This window comes from Onthophagus taurus, chromosome 11 (genome assembly GCF_036711975.1).
Source record: "Onthophagus taurus isolate NC chromosome 11, IU_Otau_3.0, whole genome shotgun sequence".
NCBI lineage: Eukaryota > Metazoa > Arthropoda > Insecta > Coleoptera > Scarabaeidae > Onthophagus > Onthophagus taurus.
The window spans coordinates 10,696,068-10,718,378 of record NC_091976.1 but is presented as its reverse complement, the minus strand read 5'-3'; the positions used below and the strand labels follow the sequence as shown (position 1 = coordinate 10,718,378).

At 36.7% G+C, this 22,311-nt stretch overlaps 3 protein-coding genes across 4 annotated transcripts; 2 read left to right on the top strand and 1 right to left on the bottom strand.

Moving 5' to 3' along the window:
• Positions 1-2,082: 2,082 nt before the first annotated feature.
• LOC139431757 (uncharacterized) lies at positions 2,083-3,163 on the top strand. Of its 2 annotated transcripts, XM_071199890.1 has the most exons (6): positions 2,083-2,169; positions 2,225-2,366; positions 2,426-2,491; positions 2,544-2,641; positions 2,707-2,767; positions 2,818-3,163. In XM_071199890.1, the coding sequence occupies exons 1-5, from the start codon at positions 2,083-2,085 to the stop codon at positions 2,716-2,718; spliced, it is 405 nt and encodes a 134-aa protein (XP_071055991.1). In that variant the 3' UTR covers positions 2,719-2,767; positions 2,818-3,163. The 2 variants fall into 2 exon arrangements, with proteins under 2 accessions (XP_071055991.1, XP_071055990.1); XM_071199889.1 differs by having other exon boundaries at positions 2,544-3,163.
• An 11,992-nt stretch (positions 3,164-15,155) lies between these two features.
• Positions 15,156-17,415, top strand: LOC111418020 (uncharacterized). Its single transcript, XM_071199888.1, has 3 exons — positions 15,156-15,309; positions 16,545-16,704; positions 16,764-17,415. The coding sequence occupies exons 1-3, from the start codon at positions 15,156-15,158 to the stop codon at positions 17,368-17,370; spliced, it is 921 nt and encodes a 306-aa protein (XP_071055989.1). The 3' UTR covers positions 17,371-17,415.
• Positions 15,311-17,776, bottom strand: LOC111418019 (uncharacterized). Its single transcript, XM_023050454.2, has 2 exons — positions 17,469-17,776; positions 15,311-16,452 (listed from the first exon to the last, which is right to left on the bottom strand). Exons 1-2 carry the CDS (start codon positions 17,774-17,776, stop codon positions 15,534-15,536), a joined length of 1,227 nt encoding a protein of 408 aa, XP_022906222.1. The 3' UTR covers positions 15,311-15,533.
• Between the last annotated feature and the right edge of the window lie 4,535 nt (positions 17,777-22,311).

Genomic DNA, 22,311 nt, shown 5'->3' with positions numbered 1-22,311 from the left:
CACTTCATGGAGTAAATCAGATGGTGGCGATGAAGGTGGTAGATTTGCATTTCAACGAAACATCGGATTCTCTTTGACCGCCGATGGTGATTATGATGTTCAGGGTCGAAAATTATCAAACGTTAAGCGACCTGAAGCCGCTGATGATTGTGCTATAAAACAAAACGTGGATGAAATGGATAAAGAATGGGGTGTTAAGTTTTTAGAAACAACAAAATTATTTATTGATACTAAAAATGAATTTACTAAACACTGTAAAGATTTAGAAGATAATCTCATAATGTATGTTAGAAAACAAATAACGGATATAGAGAATAAAACAGAGCATAAAATAGACTATACTAATAGGAAACTTAAACAATATGCGGATGAAACTTGTAAGAATAAAATCTTAAAGGAAGTTGCTGATAAAATAATTGATACTAATAAGAAACTTAAACAATATGTAGATGAAACTTATATGAAATATAAGGATGAAATCTTGAAGGAAATTGATAAAGCTAAAGCGGAAATTACTTTAGATCATCGCTCAAACTTCGTTAATTTGAAAAATCTCACCGAAACCTCTATAAATAACTGTGCAAACGAAATCATAAACATTAAAAAGCAAATTACTGATCATAAAACATACATTGATAAGTCATCTGCGACGATAAACAATCTTAGCGCTGAAATTCCAAACCTTAAAACTAAAATTGATGAAAATAAGGTGGAGGTAGATAAGGAATTCATATATTTCAACGGTACTTTGTTTGATATTGTAAACTCAGTTAAAACATCCAACGAGAATATTCGAAATAGCATTACGGATGTTCAGAAGCGAATTGATTCCCTAGATGCGGATCTAAAATCACGTATTGATAAACTGGATAGTAGAATCCCTTGAATTGAAGAAGAATAATACCATCAATGGCTAAAGTATCCAAAGCAAAGGAGACCATAGTTGAAGAACTACATCGTCCGACTAGACGTATATTTCCTCGACGAAGAACTATACTAAAGGGGATCGATGATCTATGGCAAGCTGATCTTATTGAAATGATTGAGTTCGCTAAAGTTAATTCCGGAAATAAATACATTCTAGTTGTTATCGATTGTTTTTCAAAATACCTATGGACTCGACCGCTAAAAACCAAATCAGCCACGGATGTTACTCACGCGTTACGCACAATCTTATCTGAAAACGGACATCGCACGCCTCGCAACCTACAAACGGACAACGGTAAAGAATTCTACAATAATCAATTTAAAAAATTGATGGAAGAATTTAACATTAACCATTATTCTACGTTCAGCGTTATGAAAGCTTCGATGGCTGAACGTGTTATTAGAACTATAAAACAAAAATTGTATAAATTGTTTAGTCTTTACGGAAATCATATATGGCTGCAAACTTTAAAAGATGTAACATTAAAATACAACAACACAAAACATAGTACCACAAGGTTAGCACCAGCTCAAATTAATTCGAAATCCGTTGAAAACGAACTACTTAAAACGGTGTACAACCACATTAAGATTGCCGGTAAAGGAAAATTTAAAATTGGCGACGTCGTTCGAATTAGTAAATATAAACATGTTTTCGATAAAGGCTACTTACCCAACTGGACTACTGAATTATTTAAAATTGTTATAGTGCAAATTACAAATCCTGTAACCTATATATTGGAAGATATCAACGGGCAGCCGATTAAAGGCGCGTTTTATGAATTTGAACTTCAAAAATCTAGACAATCGGATGCATATCTTGTTGAGAAAGTGTTAAAACGTAAAAAGAATATGCTATATGTAAAATGGCTAGGTTTTGATTCAACACATAATAGTTGGATATCTAAAGATAATATTGTTTAATTTTTAAGTTTTATAAATTATAATTTTTTAAAAAATCTACAAGGACAATTTTATTTTATAAACAAATTGATATTAACAACCATAGAAACCGAGTTTTCCGGAGATAATTAAAATGATTCATATTCAAACCAAATCTTCCTGTTTTCGTTAATTTTTTTAGATATCATCTCTCGGTATAAATAGCGTGTCTTATGTTTTTACAGTTAGTTTAAAGAAGGTTTTTAGTGCAATATGAACAATAACAATAACAACGCAAATGAATATGCGGCAATCCCCTGGGATCTAATCCGGGGGATTTGTGAATTACATCATCCAAATGTAAGTTATACCTATACTAGAATTAATTTTTCAATATGTAATATTAATTTTTTAGCCCATTATGATTGTAACAACTAATGGCGGTTTGGAGGACTCGCTCGTGCAGGGGGGGCGCATAGTTTATAGCTATGTGACCCCCACAGATTTTTTAATAATTTCTGAGAGCGAGGTCGTGCCATCTCATTTTTTTATACTCTGTAAGTATTTTTTCTTTTTACTTTAATTTTGTATTAATTTTTTATACTTTTATTTATAGTCGGAGGAGTAATTTTACCACCGCCACCGCTTATCCCATTAGATATGGTCGATTTAACCGGTGAAGGTAATGATGACTTAGTTGGTTTTTTACTTTTTAATTAATTTTATTTTTACAGAGGAATTGATCGATCTAACGACGGGTGCCGGTGGTGGTGTAGGCGCTGTTAATTCTGTGGTAATAGAAATAGACATTACCACAGATAACGATTCAGCGGTAATTGATATATTTTTATTTTATATTCAGTTGGCTTTTATACTTTTATTTCATTTTATTTATAGCCGGAAGAGTAATTTTTGCTGCCGCTTATCCCATTAGATATGGTTGACGTAACCACTAAAGGTGATGATGACTTAGTTTTTTACTTTTTAATTAATTTTATTTTTTTATAGAGGAAGTAATCAAACGCTGTTAATTCTGCGGTGCAGTATAGCTATGGGCGTTCTGGACCAAAATCCCATAAGATTTAACATTGGGGGTCCGAAATCACATTTTATCCCCACCATTATCTGTTGAAGGCAATGATGATGTAGTTGGTTTTTTACTTTTTAATTAATTTTATATTTTTTACAGGTGGAGTTATGGTATCGCCACTGGTGTTGGTAATGATGACCATGTGATCGTTATCGCTGACTCCATGAGCGCATCACATTTAGTATTTTATAAAATCTTTAATTTGTTATGTTTGATTACAGTATTGTATTGTATAAAATTAAATGAATATATATAAGAAATTAATTAATATATTTTATTTAACTTATTTTATTTAACATGTTTTATTTACATTTCATTGAATATCCTATGTACATGTGATGAGCATTCCGTTTTTAATAGCAACCTGAAGTTGGGGCGTCTTAAACAAAAGTTACACCAATTTCCAAACTCTAGAATAGTATCACCACACTCTTCTGTTGAAACTATTTCATGATCGATTTTACATTCTTCATATGCTACTACGAACAGCCGTTCCGCAAAAAAATCTTTGAAACCTCTAACATATATGTTATAGCGCCTTATACAATCATGACACACCCCACCATGCGTTGTTTTATAATAGCACCACCACATACATATCTGCTGATTATCTTCAAAGATTGCATCACTTTGAAATTTTTATAAAAATTAGCATCCGTTGTTTATTCATTAATTTGCTCCTACCTACCTATAACTACTGAAATGGAATGATAGCGCTTTTATACACCGATGATTCATTTCATAATTAAACGTTTCCCGTTCGATACATAGCATTTCATAATTTATATTGTGATCATATGCACCCACCATCTCATCCCAATTATCTTCAACCCAGGTGTTCCATAGCGCTAATACTAACCCCCAGGGTAAATACAAATGTAGTCTTAAAATTCCCACTCTGTTATTTACACTTAAATTTATACGTTTTAATGCTATGTCGCGTAAAGACACTGGTTGGAATTTATATGAACTCATTTTTACTAATATTAAAAAATTACTATCATACATCCTTACTTATATATGTCCGTCCCACACCACATCCGTTATCCCTTGCAAATGAAATGTTTAAATACATAAAATTCTGAAATTAATTAATCAGTTACATATTTAACTTCTAAAAGAAAACATGTATAAAATGATGTCTCAGGAAGAATTTAGATGCGCATTGAAGGTGTTTTTAAACGATATTATTCTACATGCTGAAAACTCTGAAATCGAGTTGAAACTATTAAATTTAGAAGACCTGGACACTGAATTATTTGAAAATGTTGAGTTCATTATGTATTGTGATTATTTATCGATAAACTGGAAAATCTATCGGAATGGAAATACGTTCTATGCTGGAAATAGTGATGTATTTGAATTTCATAATAAATTTAAAAGTTTTTTAAAAGAAAAAGGACACTTTATTGAAAATGAAAACGCTAAATTAATCATTATGGATAATGCTTTATCTTTCAATAATAATATCGAACATGTGGAATTTTGCTACTTTGATTATGCTGTTTGGAGTTTATATCATAAAAATAATGTGATTTTTGCTGTATTTATAAGATATTAAATAGATTTATTATACATGTTATATTTAAATTTCCCATTTTTGATTTCGCATACATCCTGTTTTTGTGACCATGACTTCCCGGAAATCCCCCCTATTTCTTCTTTCATGTAACCATCCTGTTTTTCATAAAAGATATAATTATCTTTATGGTCCACCGCAACTTCCCGGAAACCCCCTCTATTTCTTCTTTCGTGTCAACATCCTGTTGTTCATAAAAGAGATAGTCATCTTTATGGTCTACCACAACTTCCCGGAAATCCCCCCCTATTTCTTCTTTCATGCAAACATCCTGTTTTTCATAAAAGACATAATTATCTTCATGGTCTACCGCAACTTCCCGGAAATCCCCCCCTATTTCTTCTCTCATGTAAACATCCTGTTTTTCATAACAGACATAATTATCTTTATGGTCTACCGCAACTTCCCGGAAACCCACCCTATTTCTTCTGATGCGTCAACATCCTGTTGTTCATAAAAGAGATAGTTATCTTTATGGTCTACCACAACTTCCCGGAAATCCCCCCTATTTTTTCTTCTCAACCAATGAAAGTTCTGTAAACATCCTGTTTTTTATTTCTAGATAATTCGAAATGACGTGAAATTTAGGTATATAAGACGGCTTTTAATTATGAGTATTCTAGTTAAAGTCAAAACTGCTATACCAAGTATGTCACTATCGCATTTAAATAAGTTGGGGCTCTGTGAATTCCCACAGAAGAAGAAATTGGTTGATTTGGGCTTGAAAATTCCTCATCCTATAAAACAAGCAAAACGTGTGACAACGTTGAAATGGCCATCAGTTGTTCTCGAATTAGAGGATGGTTTTTCGGTGTTTTTGCCGAAACGGATGGCTGAGGAGATGACTGATGAAGACATCCAGTCGCTAAGTTCAATGTGCATCATCTATGAAGGGGAGAAAGAAGTTGGGCAAGTCAACAATGCGCACCTTATATCGTTTTGTGAAAAATCTCCCCAACCAAATTAAGTTAACATAATGTATATACTATTTTTTTAGCAATAAAATTACATTTATACGTTAATATTCTTTTTATTTCAAACATATTAAATTTACATTATTTTTATTTCAATCCTATAATCTCATACTATGTTGCTCTACTACACCATCCTCAATTCTGATATGTTCCTAGATATGTTTCACAATTAACACAATAATGATCAATGTTCATACACGTGTCCATTAAGTATGGTATCCAAATACAAGGCCAGCATCTATAATTTAAATATTTATTAAATTTAAAAATCTCTTTATACTATAATTTATTTACCCAAACAAACATAATATTAAACTGAATGTGTGAGTTCTTGTTGTTATTTTAGATTTAATCCTAGTTTTACCTTCTTGCCCACAATGCGAGCATACGATATTTTGACTTTCTGTTCCGTAAGCTATGTGTGACATGTCTGCTCACTTGCTGTTCGCTTAATTCGTTTTAATTTAACCCATCAACACCACCCCACCGCTAGGTGCCTGCATGCACTCGCGGGCCGGAAGGTGCTTCACCCCCACCACAACAGAAACCTACATTACTCACACCGCCGACACTCTCCAACAGATGGCCTTCACCCCCACCACAACAGAAACCTACATTACCCACACCGCCGACACTCTCCAAAAGATAGGCTTCACCCCCACCACAACAGAAACCTACATTACCCACACCGCCGACACTCTCCAACAGATGGCGCACTCCATGACGTCATACATTACGTCACACACTTATCTCTGACGTCACACGTGACGTGGGAGCCATTTCCGCTCCAGAACCGGCATTACTATACTACTGTCGCTCACTCCTCCCTCGATATCCATTTCCAATGGAGAACTGAATTTAAATGCACGCAACGGGTGAATATAATTAATTACCCCCTCCCTCCCCCCATCATCTCAATAATTTATGGGAATTGAGAGATTGGTTGAAATGATTGTTGAGAGGAGAGATTTCAATTGATCTAAAATTGATATATAGGGGCAAGTTATCCCTAATATCGATAGACTCTTGTCAGAGGTGCCTACAACCTCCTTTAAATATTCATCGTATTGGAGGATTCGATCGCCAACAAAGAAATTAAATATGCCGTCGGAACCTTTGTAAATCCCATTGAAAGAAGTTGGGATTCCCGGAAAAAGTTCACCAATCGAAACTATAACTCTCTCCTTTCTAAAGTAATTAAAATCCACTTGAATTGCGTACATATCATCGAAAAATATGTAAGGTAAACCGTAATTGCTTGTAACTATCCCGTTAACTCGAGTAAAATTATTAAACCCTAACTCGGTGGAAGTGAACGGCCACACAGACCGCACATTCATACTCTTAAAATCAATTCTGTATATTGCATTTTCCATTATAAGTATAAGGTCACCTATAGGCGAGATAGACACTTTATAACTATAGTCTACAGTACGAAAAACATTCCTCAAAGTCGGCAGCCAATCATTTATGTCTATAGGATTGGGTTGTTTAGGTCGTTTAGACTTTAAATCTATTAACCAAACCCATTGTTTGTAAAACACGTACATGGTTTGATAGTGAATCAAAAAACCGGAAAACTTTGAATCCACATCGCAAACGTCTCTAAAGGGTGAGGGTTGAACGGCAGGATTTGTCGTAGACCGACTCGTCGTGGTCCTATATGATGATGTAACGTGACTTGAAACAGTCGATGATGTATACAATTTGGGTCTACCATATATAGCTTGAATTGCCACAATATCTCTGCTATTCAACTTGAAATCCTCAATTCTCATGTTACCATAGTTGGGATGCATGATGGAATCGAGTTCAACTCGATGCATTAAACCTAAGGAATGTCCAATTTCATGCACCATTACCAAAAATAGGTTATATTTCCCATCTACTGTAGAGTTGGATAAATCAAACTCTAAATCTGAATTTATATGGATTTCAACATTACGCCCATTAATATAAGGATAGTATGCGTGAGCTAAAATCCCATTTTTGAATGTACTACCACACATTGATCCAACGTTCCTTATGCACGTATGGTTGTAACCTTTAAACCCGATTAGAATGTTGACGTCGGTAAACGAGCTCTGAAACTTTAAATCTATATGCTTAGCCCAAACCGCAAATGCCCTTTCAACGATATTGGGAAAGCCATCTGGATATTTATTATAGATGGCCCATTTAACTATTGGGATCCCCCACTTTCGATGTATCGTACGTTTAGCGTCTACTGATATGTCTTCCAAGTCTTTATTCCCACATCTTGGTTTACCAATCAAATCCAAAGTTTTAAAATCAACTTCACCCGATACTGGCAGGTGAAAATATTCCTGCAATTTACGTAACCCTTCCGTCATTGTTGTTGTTGTTGTTGTTGTTGTATATTCCATCTGATGACGATGATGATGTAAACCGCTCACATTCCCATTTAAATATCCAAATGCTTTGAGATATTTATAGATTTCCATATCCCTATCGTACATCAAATCTCCCATTAAAATTCGTATTGGAAGCGCCCAGAGCGTATATACTAAAATAACTCTCGCAATGTACATGTTTGCGTGATGGAGGTCAGACACTGAATGCATGAAGGATTCAAAAATAAATACAATAAATAAAAGTTAATATATGTATTAAAAAAAAATTTAACAACTTCTTATATAACACGTCTATGCAAATTACATAAAAAATTCTTTAAAATTATGGCGTTATTTTGCGAGCAAACTGCGGGAGCATCGTTGTGGAACCAGCATGGATTGGAAGTCGCCGTCAATTTAGTATCTTCTTCAACCGCCTTCTCAGAAAACTCCGAGGCAATATCCCTGACCGTCAAATTCCGATGACATCGGAACCGATAATAGGGTCTGCTTTCCAAAAACTCCCTCTTCTGGCTACCCTTCACATACACCTCATCATAGAACGACAGTATATCATCCAGTAAATTTAACCCCATCGACAGATCCATCCATCCTCCAATATACGATAGTTTATGGTGATTTCGCTCTAAATACTTGGCGGATCGTTGATCTTGAACCGATAAGCATCGAAAGGGTCTGTCAGCCTTGAAGTGGAGATGTACGGCATAGTCGGTGATAAGGTCCAGAAGTGTGAATTCTTTAACTATGAATTCAGAGTCTATATAGAACCCCTGAATATCAACTACCGCTCTACGCAACTCCATAACTCTGACTATGATGCGCAATCGAAATTGACTCAATTAATAACGATTGAGACCTCCCCACTCAGCGGCTTATAGGTATACATAGATTCCTGTATTAGGATACAGTATGCCTTCGTGTTGGCGGGAAAATCTTTATCACTCTGAATTTCAAGCCGCACTTCACATGATGCAGATGGCGCTGCCTCCTCATCATTATTCTTTGTGGTATCAATTACGAATAGAGGTCTTTTCTTGAAACTGTTGAAATCCATTATCGGTTGTTTTCGGTTAGATTCCCAAATGTATGATTGAAATTCCGTATACATTTTATATAGTTCAACGTAGTTTTCCTTCGTAAAATCCAAATTCATAGACTCGAATGGGTAGGAATATGAATTTAAATAGACTTTAAGATCTATAATGTTCAAGTGGTCAAACAGCGTACAATCAGATTTCGGCTGATCCTTTCGATTGGTTTGGAATGCCACTATAACATATTGCGGTCTACCCCTGTTAGTAGTTGATGTAACAGGCCAAATCTCTTTATTCCCCCGTCTCATAGATGGCAATTCATAAAACGTCCATTTACGAAAAGGTACGGCTATATTCGAATTTTTATTTAGCCCATCCAAAAGTTTAATCTTTATCGATGGACTGGGATAAACATGCTTCGCCAGTAATGACACTGTCTTTATGGTAAACTCTGCAGTGCTGGGGTCGGCTTTAGTCGATATAGATTTAAAACAGTTTGAATCTGTGCGGCTTCTGACAAACCTAAACTTGAAACGACCTCTCATAACCTGATTGTAGTCTCTAAATAATCCAAAAATGTGCACAAGTGGGATTTGAAATACAAAGTTATCGTTTGCGCTGTCCACCGTGGGTAAGGCTCCTTCAGGAGGCCATTTTAACCCGGCAATTTCCAATGATTTACATTCCACATCGTTATGGTGTAGAAGGGTTCTAATTAGCGATGTGAGCCCTGGTTCACGAACACGTTCTATTTCAACGCCATTATGTTCGAATGCGATGTACTCAAATAGAAATGCCGGCAAATTGTGCGTTAAACTTACGCTATCTGCAGGATCCGTCAATTTTTTAACATAGTTACCCTCAATTCGTATATAACTCTCGAAAAAGGAAAATAAAACATCTTCTTGGTTCAGTTCAATGGTGAACACATCGTTGTTTTGAAACGAATTTGTTGAAGGATGGTAACTGTGCACCTCTTCCCTAGCGATGGAATTATCCACGATAGGATCTCTATAAATGTTTAATTTTTTTGTTGACATGGTACCCCAAATCTTGAAGGAAACGAACGTTGTCAGGTCGCAACGAAGTCTTTCTGCAGACTGATCTAGACGTTCTCTTACGTTTACATTTATACCCTTTACCCTTTTTCAAGGTAGGTTGTGATGGTGGTGGTGGGCGATAGGTTCCACCACCACCACCACCACCACCAGGCGTTTCAAACATAAATCCCATTATAATGCAACACGTTTCAGCTCTAACCTAAGTACGATTTCCTCTCCTCGAAAGTTTACCAATCTACCGCGCTGATCCAGGAGTCTAAGGGTAATGTTCGTTATCGGTCGATCGGTGTCGACTGCGAAATATATTGGGTTCCTAGGCTCTATATTTATACTGAAGCCAGGATCTACCGCCGGTGCGAATTCGAATAGCGTATGTGACTGCTTATTGTTGTAATATGATCCGGAAATTATATTACACTCCACGCGAACGGACGTCACGCGTATTATATTTACAGGGAGATCGGATCTGTGTAATTGTTCGGGTTTCAGTGTACGTTGGGAGAATCCTAAAATCGAAGCAATCGAATCGGATTCTGTGAAATCAATCTCCAAGTAGTCGCTGCTAATCTCGCACTGTAACGTATTGTTATTAGCCTTGAGGGACAATAGGGTCTCAGGTCTATCTATCTTATCCAATCCGACCAACCGTAGAATCTCCTTTTGCAAATATTTTTCAATATCTGAAATTTCGTATACGCCCGTAGGAATTCCGATTACCTCTTTTGAAGTATTCTTAGGCCCCTGCTGCTGCTGTTGCTGCTGCTGTTTATTGATGGGATTTACTATTGTAAAGTGGAATTTATCGTTAACTCCCTCTTCAATGTTGGGTATGCTGTTATATGTGTACAGACCAATCAATCCCAATGAATAGTTAAAGTTGGGATCCAATTGTATAGGTGGAAAGTATTCCTCAGAAATTTCGCTCTTCGTACCAACCAGTGTGAACGTCTGCGACATCGTTATACATATGACCCGTTTCCCGTTTGAAGTAGGAATTTTATACATAAATGCCCGCAATTGTACTGATTGTCCTTTTGATAATTATCGTGGTTGTATATAATTTGAGTGTCTTTAAAGTACTTTAAAAGTTCTTTGGGGGGTTTGAGATCCCCATAACTATCAAAATAGAACACTCTATTACCGGATTTTCTATAGGCTACCCAATGCGTTCCATCTCCGCTTTGTACATCTAAATTCACCACCGCCGCTTCATCCGTTTTAGGGCCCCCTTTTGGTAATGCGTTTCGCATATAGACGCCGCGGAATTTTGGGATATTTAGAGATTTAGCGTAACGTAGTATATCAAAGTTGGTTAGAGGTCTCTTGGGTAGCAGCCTTAAAAGTTTTTTTGAGTCTTCTTCTTCTTCGTTAAATATATACCCAATCCCTTTTTATACCTTTTAATGTAAATACCACTCCCCGTCTTTCCGATCGCAATGTCCTCCATTGCTTTATTGTGCCGCTCAGCTTCTTTCATTTTATCCTTCGCCTCTTGAGTTTTCTTTACTGCTCTATAGACTCCGGCCGCGCCTCCGGATAGTGCGCTGAGAGCTGACAGTCCGGCGAATATCGCAGGTAAAAGTGGTAATATTCCTCCTCGTTTAACTGGAATTGGGATTGTTCGTGGAATTTTAACTTTTCGCTTTCCGCCTACAGACTTTACAGCTATGCGAGCACCTTTCAACGCCAATCGCGCCGCTTCTCGTAAACTATCGGTGTTTTTTGGTAAATCATTTGCTATACGCTTAACTATCCCCTTTTGAAAGGTCACCTGTTTACCACCACCACCACCACTTTTCGACTTCAATGATCCACCTCGACGTTTTCGCCGGCTTTTACCACCAACACCTTTACGCTTATGCCCCATGCCTAATTTACGTTTCGCTTTCATAGCGTTTGTGACTAACCACGCCGAAGCCTTTTCACCAAGTGATGAGTCTTTCGCCTTCACCCTTTCCCAAGCGGTATCCTCTAAACGCCTATCGGCCTCGTGACGTTGATCTAATGTTTTATTATCCCTATAGGCTATATCGTGTTCTCTACAGGCGCGATCTAACGGATTTATGCCTTTTTCACCTCGTGCCAAGCGTTTATCCAACTTTGTTCCGGGCCCGCAAAATTGATATCCGGGAATGTGTAACTCTACGGGGAGTTTGTTGATAATTGAATTTAAAATTCCTCCACCTCGAATTGAAGCTACTGTTGATGTGTTACCTTGAGCGAGCATTACTCTCAAGTGATGCGATTTCAAACATAACCGGGGCCTTTATATATACGTGCAGGTACGTTAGAGTCTCAGTCAATTTTTGACAACATGCGTGTAGTGAAACACCCTTCTCTAACTATGCCATTGACTGATCTCGATCGGCTGGTATCAGCAACGGAGACGAAGCGTAGACATAGCGATTTAATACCCAACAGTTTACGCGCAATTGTCTGCGGACCTTCTGGCTGTGGGAAGACAAATTTAATTTTGAATCTAATATTTGATGAAAATGGTCTGACATTCGAAAATATCTACATTTACTCAAAGTCACTGGGGCAACCGAAATATGAACTTTTAAGTTTAGTTTTGAATCGACTTCCGGAAATTGGATTCTATCGATTCAGCGATAATGACGCCGTAGTGGATCCGAATGAAGCTAAGGAGAATTCAATTTTTATATTCGATGATGTGGCGTGCGATAAGCAGGATAAAATTCGAGCGTATTTTTCTATGGGTAGACATAGAAACGTAGACTCTTTCTACCTTACACAGACCTATACGCGTATACCTAAACATCTAATTCGGGATAACGCTAACGTGTTAGTGCTTTTCAAGCAGGATGAGGTGAACTTGAAACATGTATACGACGAACATGTAAATACCGATATGAGGTTTGAAGAATTTAAAGAGATGTGTAGACGCTGTTGGAACGACGGTAAATATAACCCATTAATTATAATGAAAGACTTTGAAGTTAAGGATGGTAGATATCGTATAGGCATGGATAAATACATCTACCCAGATTGAAAAGACGCATTGCTATTTTACATGCGTTTGTGTGAGGTCATCATCACCATTATCATCGATGGCCAATTATAGTAGTAAACAAAATAAAGTAGGCAAGCGGTCAAACGTCGAACGTGATAGAGCTATAGTAAACATCACGAATGCGATAAAGCGTAAACGCCTGGCGATTAGACTAGGCCAGGAACGCGATGACGCGCTTATAGCTAAACTCCACCGACCGTTAAGCGATACTTTGAAGGATATATCGAAAAAATTGGATGACGTAAAGGTACCGATAAAATTGCATCGAAAGACTCAACAGAAAACAGTTAAGGGGGAAATTAAAGAGATAAAGTTTAGTGATGAAGATGTTGATAAGTTTGAGGTTAAAAGTCCGTCCGTAATTCCCAAGGGTTCGCAAATGATTGAAAATTTGGGAGCTGATGTATCAAAATCCCCTTCAACGTCAACGTTGACGAAACCCGATGCAAAATTAGAGCGTATACCTATTGGAAGGCTACCCGTCGGAATTAGAAATTTATATTATATGTACGGCAAACGGGATTCAATTGATCTCAGAATGGGTATAAGGTACGATTCTAAAACAGATGGATGGAAGATTGGTTCAAAACCTGTTGAATTTACCGACGCTCACATATCACTAGACGGTGGTAAATTAAATATTCCAACCAGCTCGGGTTTATACGAGCTCATACAATTGAAAGCACCTAAAAATTTTACGGAAGAGGATCTTCGCAAGTATAAAGAGATTCTAACGTATACGGGAGCTCATAAACAGAACTATACCGGTCCCATAGCGAGTAATCGTTCTGAAAAATATATTAAAATAATTAAACCGCTATTTAGCAGCGCGGGTGAAACAGCTGCAGGATCGGGTCTAGAGGTTAATTCCAATCGGATTCAGTATAAATACTGGGATGATGTTAACGAATTGGTAGATCGATTGCGATTGTTGCACGCATCGTATGCGGCCGGAAACAATTCGCATAGAAACGAGATTGCGTATATTGTGGAGGAGCTTAAAGAAATCAACGTTATCAAATAAATAACTACGCTAGACATGTTTGGAGGTGGTGTTGGTGGTATTATCAGTATCGATAAATTCGGACGTACGTTGCACGCATCTTCATGGGGTAGAATAATTGATGAAGCCGGAACGTCTCAGCGGGCGGTTGGATTACCGTTAACCTCATCTGGGGATTATGATATGCAGGGACGTAAACTTAGTAATGTACAAAGCCCATCGTTAGAAAACGATTGCGTTATAAAAGCATATGTAGATGAGATGTTTAAGACAAACGATACGGAGTATAAACGTATGCTCGATTCAATAAGTAGGACAATGCGAGCTAATAGGAATCTTCATTATTCTTTAAAATCGGAGGTTGATGATTTGCGAGATAAATCCAGAAAAGGTACGTCGGTGATTGAAACCCTACGTGATGAAATTGATGCTAGCAAGAAATATATTGATCTTCAAGTTTCCGGAAATTTAAGGCCTTCAATCGAAGCGATCGAGGATCAGATTTTAAATTTAAAATCGGGTGTTGAAAATTTGCGAATTAAATCCGAACAAGTTACGCCGGAGATTCAAACCCTACGTGATGAATTCGATGCCAGCAAGAAATATATCGATCTGCAAGTTTCCGGAAATTTAAAACCTTTAATCGAAGCGATCGAGGATCAGATTTTAAATTTAAAATCGCACTGGGTATCCGATATTAAAAATCTGCATGCTAAAATTGATGTTGGCGATGTAAAAATTACCGAAATATCCAACGAATTAACTGATACGGCGGCAAAGTTCACAGATGTTATTAATCGAAATTACTCGGACGTCTCTGGTGATTTAACTCAACTTTCCGATCGTTTAACAAAGTTGGGGGACGCAATTAAAACGGAATTCACTAATTTATTAAATCAAGTAAAGCTTAACAAATCGAATATCGAAGATGTATCGAATTTATTAGACCCATCTAAAGGTGGAATTTCGTTGCGACGTCCAGCGTTCGCGGCCCGCCGCGACGTCCGGCAGTCAAGCACTAATACAATGCATACAATGGAATTGATTTCGTTGACGCGGCGCGTCCCGACGGCTCAGCGGCCAGCCGTCGACGGCTGCGTCCCGACTGCTCAAAAACATGTCGAGACGCGAACGCCAACCGTGACTTTATATTTGAGAGGTTATATTTGCATGCAGAGTTCGTATTTAGATTAAAAATGTCGCAAAAATTTTCTCATGATGATGACGAATTATTAATTGAACAAGTACGTGAATATCCTTGCATTTACGACCATGCAAATAAGGACTTTAAGGATCACCAGATTCGGGAAAATGCGTGGAATAAGATTGGTGTAGTGTTATTGAAGAAATGTAAGTATGCATGTATATATTTGTGCTAGCTAAGTACATTATATTAAATTATTTATATTAAACTATTTATATTTCTGGGGCACCCTGTATAAATAAAAATTAGTTTAGAAAATGCGCAACTAAAAATAAAAATTAGCGGGTCCGAATATGTTTTCAAAAACAAAAGAATTTTAAGTGAATTTATTCCAATAGTTTTGCGCTCACTGTATAATAGCATACAGAAATTAACTGGACACTCTAAAAACACGATCATTCTGCCAATGGAGTGCCCCATCCTCATTAAAAAACTGGGTGAACATTTCCCTTACTTCCAAACCATTTGCACTTGCAAAGCCACCTGCTCCTGCTAATGGAGTCACATTGTTCGGGATCTGTACATTTGGATCATATTCGTAAAAGGGTCGATTGCCTTTCTCCAAAAATGCATCTCTTAACAGATTGTGCAAACAACAAGTTACCATGATCAACTTATCACACGATTCTGGATTTATAGCTATTGGTGTGTAGTAAATGCGAAAAATTTGGCTTAAAAGACCAAATGCGTTTTCAGTGACTCGTCGAGCTCTGCATAATCGATAGTTGTAAATAGTTTTCCTCCTATCCGATTTAGCAGATAATTTGCTGTATGGTTTCATTAAATGTCTGTGTAATCTAAACGCTTCATCGCCAACTACAACATACGGCAACTTTTTGTTCGAATTGGGAAGCATTTCGTCTTTTGGAAATAATTTTCCAGAGTACACTTGTTTGCCCATTTCAGAAGTTGAAAAAATGGTACTATCTCCTTCTTTTCCATAGGCACCAACATCCACAAATAAAAATTTGCAATTTGCATCTACCATAGCAAGCAATACTATTGAGAAATAATCCTTGTAATTGAAGAATAGCGATCCGCTTTTTCTGGGACAAAAAACTCGAATATGTTTGCCATCAACTCCTGCGACGCAGTTAGGAAAATTCCACTTATTCCAAAATTCCTGTGCTTTTTCCTTCATATCTATTTCATTTTGTGGTGGTAGAAATATAGGAACTAAACGCAGACATAGCACTTCTAATGTTTCTCGGACAACAATTGAAATGTAGCTGGATGAGATACGAAAGGCAAATGAAAGGGATTTAAATGTTTCACCTGTAGCTAAAAACCTAAAAAAAAGAACATCAAAACATCATTCGATACGATACGATACAATTTCATGTTTTTATATTATGTACCTATTCTTATTTTATTTTTCCAGCCGAGGATTGTAAATTGCGATGGAAAAATATTCGCGATAACTACTTAAAACAAAAAAGAAAACAAAAGCAAGGAACTGGTTCGGCAGCATCAACAAGACCATCAAAATGGCATTTATACGAACAGCTAACATTTTTGGAACTTCTCAAATCTGAACGAAGGTATACTATCTCTTTTGAGTTATGTTTTTTTAAGTTTTCTTATTTATTTATTATTGTAGCCGCATTCAAAATTGTAATGTACAGCAAAACACCGAATCATCTCAGAATACTCAGGATAGCGGCGATGAAGATGTTCAAACTGATTCGGAATCGCAATCAAGAATAATTGAAGACGACGTAGGATCACCAGATTCCATACATTTAAATCAGCCAAATCCGAAAATACTAAAAAGAACAAACATGGACGATAGAAGCCGTTCAAACACGCCAACTTGCAGCAGTTCAACACCTAGCAACGCAAAAGCGAAATTATTACACGAATTGGAAGAACGGTCTAAACATCGTCTTCACGTTCTATCACAATTAACGCACCAAAAGGAAGAAGATGAAGTGGATTTATTCATGAGAAGCATCGCTCTAATGGTAAAAAAGCTACCTCCCAATTTAATATCGCAAGCAAAGTTACAAATCCTAACACTAGTGACTAATTTACAAGCATCTTCCCCAATAATAAATATTCCACATACACAGACACAACCCCACCAACCACAGGCACCAACTCCAACATTTTCCCTCAATACTTCCCATAATACAAGTACACCTGACGATCATACGCCCACTACGTTTATGACACCCTATTCAAACGACTATTACAACATGAAATAAACTTATATATTGCTTTTGTTAATTAAACGTGCATTTTTGATAAAATTGTTGGTTTTTTTTTAAACATCTGTATTTTTTTACAAAGAAAACATCCTTACCTTAAGGTCAACGCTAACTTTTCCTCAGGAGAAATTGGGTTTTTCACACAATTTGTGGATTGTTTCTTCAAATCTGCATGAACGAGATTCAACACAAAATTAAATTGCTCTTTATTTAGCCTGAAGAAACTGCGAAACTTTTCATCATCGGCATTGAGATGATTTCTTATAAGTATTTCAAAATACCCTTCTTGGTTTCGAGATTTATATAACTCGCTAGTGTCCTCACGAATGGATAGCAAAAGCCTAATATCATCATCTTCTTCTTCTTCTAGCAAAATCAATGCCGCTAACGTCTTCCTATCCATTTTTAAAAAGCACCTTTCACTACAGAAGCATGAACATAAATGCTGCCGAAGCACAGACTCAGACGTTCCAACGAAATTCACGCGAACGTAACGGCTGGCGGTTACTGCTGGACGTCGCGGCGGGCCGCGAACGCTGGACGTCGCAACGAAATTCCACCTTAAGACCGGACAGATCGCATCGCTAATTAAAACGGTAAACACCGATATACCTTTGAATCTAAATCGCATTAGAAATCGTCTATCGGTGATTGATACGCTCATATCGAATATACGACAGTCGATCGGTGCGCAAAAGTCGCGAGTTGACCTCATGGATTCCGCTATATTTTCCCGACTTGATATATTAGAGAAAAAGGTTGGTCTCAAACCTTAATTGTCACAATGGAGAAGGTGTCAGATGCGAAACGTGTCATTGTGGAGGAGCTCCATCGCCCCGCTAGACGTATTTTCGCTAGACGAAGAACCATCCTGAAGGGGATCGATGATCTATGGCAGGCGGATCTAATTGAAATGATTGAGTTTGCCAGATTGAATTCCGGATATAAATATATATTAGTGGTTATAAACTGTTTCTCCAAGTTTCTTTGGACGCGTCCGTTAAAAAGTAAAAATTCTACGGACGTCACCGCAGCGCTACGCTCAATTCTCACAGACGACGGTCGCGCGCCTCGAAATCTACAAACCGATCAGGGCAAAGAGTTCTACAACAGTCAATTTAAACGGTTGATGTCGGATTTTAAAATTAATCATTTTTCATCGTATAGCGTTATGAAAGCGTCGATGGCTGAACGTGTAATTCGAACCGTTAAACAAAGAATCTACAAGTTCTTCAGTCTATATGGAAATCATAAATGGGCGCACCTATTGGTGGATATAACATCTCGATATAACAGTACGAAACATTCGACTACGAAAATGAAACCGTCTGAAATAAATTCGAAATCGGTAGAGAATAAACTTCTCGATACAGTGTACAATCATATTAAAATTGCCGGCAGAGGAAAGTTTAGAGTTGGAGACGCTGTTCGTATCAGTAAATATAAACATGTGTTTGATAAAGGATATCTGCCCAACTGGACCGCCGAATTGTTTAAAATCGTTAAAGTGAATATCACAAATCCAATTTCGTATTTATTGGAGGATGTGCGTGGTCAGCCGATTAAAGGCGCTTTTTACGAATTCGAACTTCAAAGGACCGCTCAACCCAACGTTTACCTCGTTGAAAAGGTGTTGAAGAGGAAGAAGGATAAGTTGTACGTAAAATGGTTAGGATTCGATTCATCCCATAATTCTTGGATATCAAATAAAGATATATCATAAAAATTTTTTTCTATCGATGTGAATTATTTTTTAAAATAAAATTTACTTTTTTAAACGTCTATTTTACTCGAGTTTCTTTTTTCCTTAAGAAACCACATTTGATAAGGGTTTGCAGCATAAGAACGTTGCGCCCAAGTCGTTTCCTTAGGAAACCACACACTTGATAAGGGTATACTCTGTAAAGGGTATAAAGTCTTATGCAATACCGTTTTACCGCATTTTGGTTAATAATGTATAACCAAAGAGGTGAGCTCTAAATTGTTAAATTGTTAAAATTTAAGTTTTGAGTTTAAAATTCAAATTTTTTCAGTTAAATTCATTGTGGAGGAGCTGGCGGGGAGGCTCCTGCCCCCCCATTTAAAAGTAAGTCTCAATACAGAGGTTTAATTTCATTATTTTAATTTATATCTTTAAATTTAGAGGGTGCAGAAATCAATTTTCTTGTCGAGGCAAGTGCCTCGATATAAATGTCCGAGGGGCTTCACGCCCCTCGGGCCTGGTTTATATTTTGCTGATATGGGGACGTATGTCTCCATATTATATAGGCTAGAAAGTGAGTTTATTCATTTTAAATTGTTATTATATTTATATTAACTTTTATTTTTTAATTTATTTAGATTAAAATGCCTCGACCTGAATTTAATTTGTTTTCTTTATCAAATTTCCATCCCCCGCACATATATCTTTAAAGAGTTATTTAATATTAATTCCTCAATGCGTTTGGATTATTTAAAAATATCAAACAATAATTTCTTAAATTATAAAAAAAAATTTATTTAAAAATATTATACGTAAATTATAATAAACTAACTTATCTTTTATATTTAACTTACAAGCTTATTTTAAAAAATAATATACCTACATTATTTATATGTAAATTATAATAAACTAACTTATCTTTTATATTTAACTTACAAGCTTATAACGAGCTACTTCTACCATTAAAAATTGGTATAAAACTTCGGAAACTGTTACTCTTAAACTTACTTTAAAATGTGGACGTACCAGACAAAAAGCACACCACATTTTCTCGCTTTCCACTAGCTCAATGAATTCACTCTTATTTATAATTTCACGCCCCCGAATAATGGGATCAATTGTATTTTCAAATCGATACCTCCGAATTCTGCTGATTTGTGGTTTGGGTTGAAATCCTTCTTTATATTGTAAACCCCAATTAAGCTCCATTTCGAACATATCCCAACAATGGGCGCAAACAGGTCCGTGTTTAGTTTGACAGAAAAATACCCTCTTGTATACTACTCCATCCCCATTTATTTGATTGAAAATTTCATCACTAAAGTATTATTATTATTAACATCTCAATTATTATCTTTAAAGACTATATTTTAATTTCTAATTTACCTGAAAATTTCAACATTTCTAAAGATGGCGCATTGTAACTTATGATTCAGTTTATAATTAAACACATCCATTGTAATGCACCTAACGTCCACATCATCGGAACATTTTTTATGCGTTCCAAGCTCGAACCAATTATCCTGGAACCACGTGTTCCATAAGTCTAACACTAGTTTCCACGGCAAGTATTCTTGGAGTGATAGTATATGTAGACGATTCGATATGTTTACATTGATTTTCGCTTGAGCCAAATCTTTCAGCGAAGGTGCGTTGATCAAAGCCATTGTAGTATATGTTAACGTAAAACAAGTTAAATGATACTAAACTCCTTAATTTAAAATTATTGTATTTAAGCGAAAAGTCGAGAATTCGTAATCATTATCTAACCGCATTAACCCCATTTAACGGTTGCGAGATTTTTATTCTGGTGATAATTTCGTTAAATTATTTTATTTATTTTAAATTAAATCTTTTTTTTTAATTTACATCAATCTAATTTGATTTACGACAGCGATAGGGATGATGTAATAATGAGGGAGCTACTCCCTTAGTTCAAGGGTATTTTGCGGTTTTTATATTTTCTAATTGGTGGATTCACTGATGCGCGCGCATCTTTTTGGTTTAGGGTAATTACTATCCCTACCGTAATTTCAATGTAGTCCGAGGTAGCCGCTCATACTGATAAGATGTCTCGTCTAAATCTTTTGGGTTCATACGTTTTCCCATTAAAACGTTCGCTTTCTTCGCTACAAATCGATCATCCTTACCCGATTGTGAGAGCTAAAAGAATCGCATCGAACAAATGGCCCTCCGTTATTGTTGAGTTGGAAGATGGTTTTGCGGTATATTTACCGTTGAGAATTGCCGAAGCTATAACTGATGAAGAGTTACGGTCCCTCGATAGGATGTCTTTAGTATATCTCGGAAAGAGGGATTTTGGGAAACAGAATCCTGCGAATTTAATCCGATTCGATCAGAAAATTTATACGATTCCTTCTCCGGTAGCGGACGTCGCTGAAAATTTGGTGGTGGCCCATACTGTTCCGGAAGTGTCCACACCCGTCAGCAGACGATATCATGGGGCAGCACGGGTCCCTCTTCGCGAACGTAACCAAGACGGTTTCTATTACAATTTAGCGACCGATGTCGTGAACGGTACTGACTAATCTTATTCGTTAATTATGTTTAATTGAAATTTAAATTTTTAATATATCTATTAACTTTAATTTTTTGTGATTTTCTCTTCCTCCTCCTACCCTCAATCAATCAATAATAATAATAATAATAATAAATAACCTATTTTAAGGTGAGTATTATTTCAATTCAGTCATCGCTCCGCGGGGGATTAACTTCCGCTGATAAGCATACGATCGTTGACGCCGTCTCCCATTGAGCGTTATCTGAAATTTATGTGCGACCTATTGTAGTATAGATGGCGCTTATGTAATTTTTCTCTCCTCCAAAATATATATTATATATCGCCACCGTTTTAAATTTCAGTCGACGTTTAGCGTTACGATATGTCCCAACGCGATTTGATTTTTGCGATACAAGGTTTAAATGCCTTAGGTATAAACGCGGACAAACCTAAAGTTCCCATTTCGTCGTTAGAGAAGAATAGGGTGTATCGGGTGATACGTTTCACGCAAGATCCGGAATCGTATCAAGACCTTCTGGCAGAATTGGAGCACGTTAGGGTATATATACCGCCCCTTTACGCTGAGAACATTTGGAAAGATATCATCCACGGACAAGAGCGACTCGATTCGATTAGGCTTGGATTAATCTATGAAGGATATACACCCGCTACCGAACGATTGAGATTTAAAGTTTTGTAATTAAAGTGCTACACA

Coding starts and splice junctions, on each gene's coding strand:
- LOC139431757 (XM_071199889.1), top strand. CDS start 2,083: ATGAACAATAACAATAACAACGCAAATGAATATGCGGCAATCCCCTGG. Junction 2,170..2,224: donor GTGAATTACATCATCCAAAT/GTAAGTTATACC, acceptor TTAATTTTTTAG/CCCATTATGATTGTAACAAC. Junction 2,367..2,425: donor ATCTCATTTTTTTATACTCT/GTAAGTATTTTT, acceptor TTTTATTTATAG/TCGGAGGAGTAATTTTACCA.
- LOC111418020 (XM_071199888.1), top strand. CDS start 15,156: ATGTCGCAAAAATTTTCTCATGATGATGACGAATTATTAATTGAACAA. Junction 15,310..16,544: donor TGTAGTGTTATTGAAGAAAT/GTAAGTATGCAT, acceptor TTATTTTTCCAG/CCGAGGATTGTAAATTGCGA. Junction 16,705..16,763: donor CTTCTCAAATCTGAACGAAG/GTATACTATCTC, acceptor TTATTATTGTAG/CCGCATTCAAAATTGTAATG.
- LOC111418019 (XM_023050454.2), bottom strand. CDS start 17,776: ATGGATAGGAAGACGTTAGCGGCATTGATTTTGCTAGAAGAAGAAGAA. Junction 16,453..17,468: donor AAGTTAGCGTTGACCTTAAG/GTAAGGATGTTT, acceptor TCTTTTTTTTAG/GTTTTTAGCTACAGGTGAAA.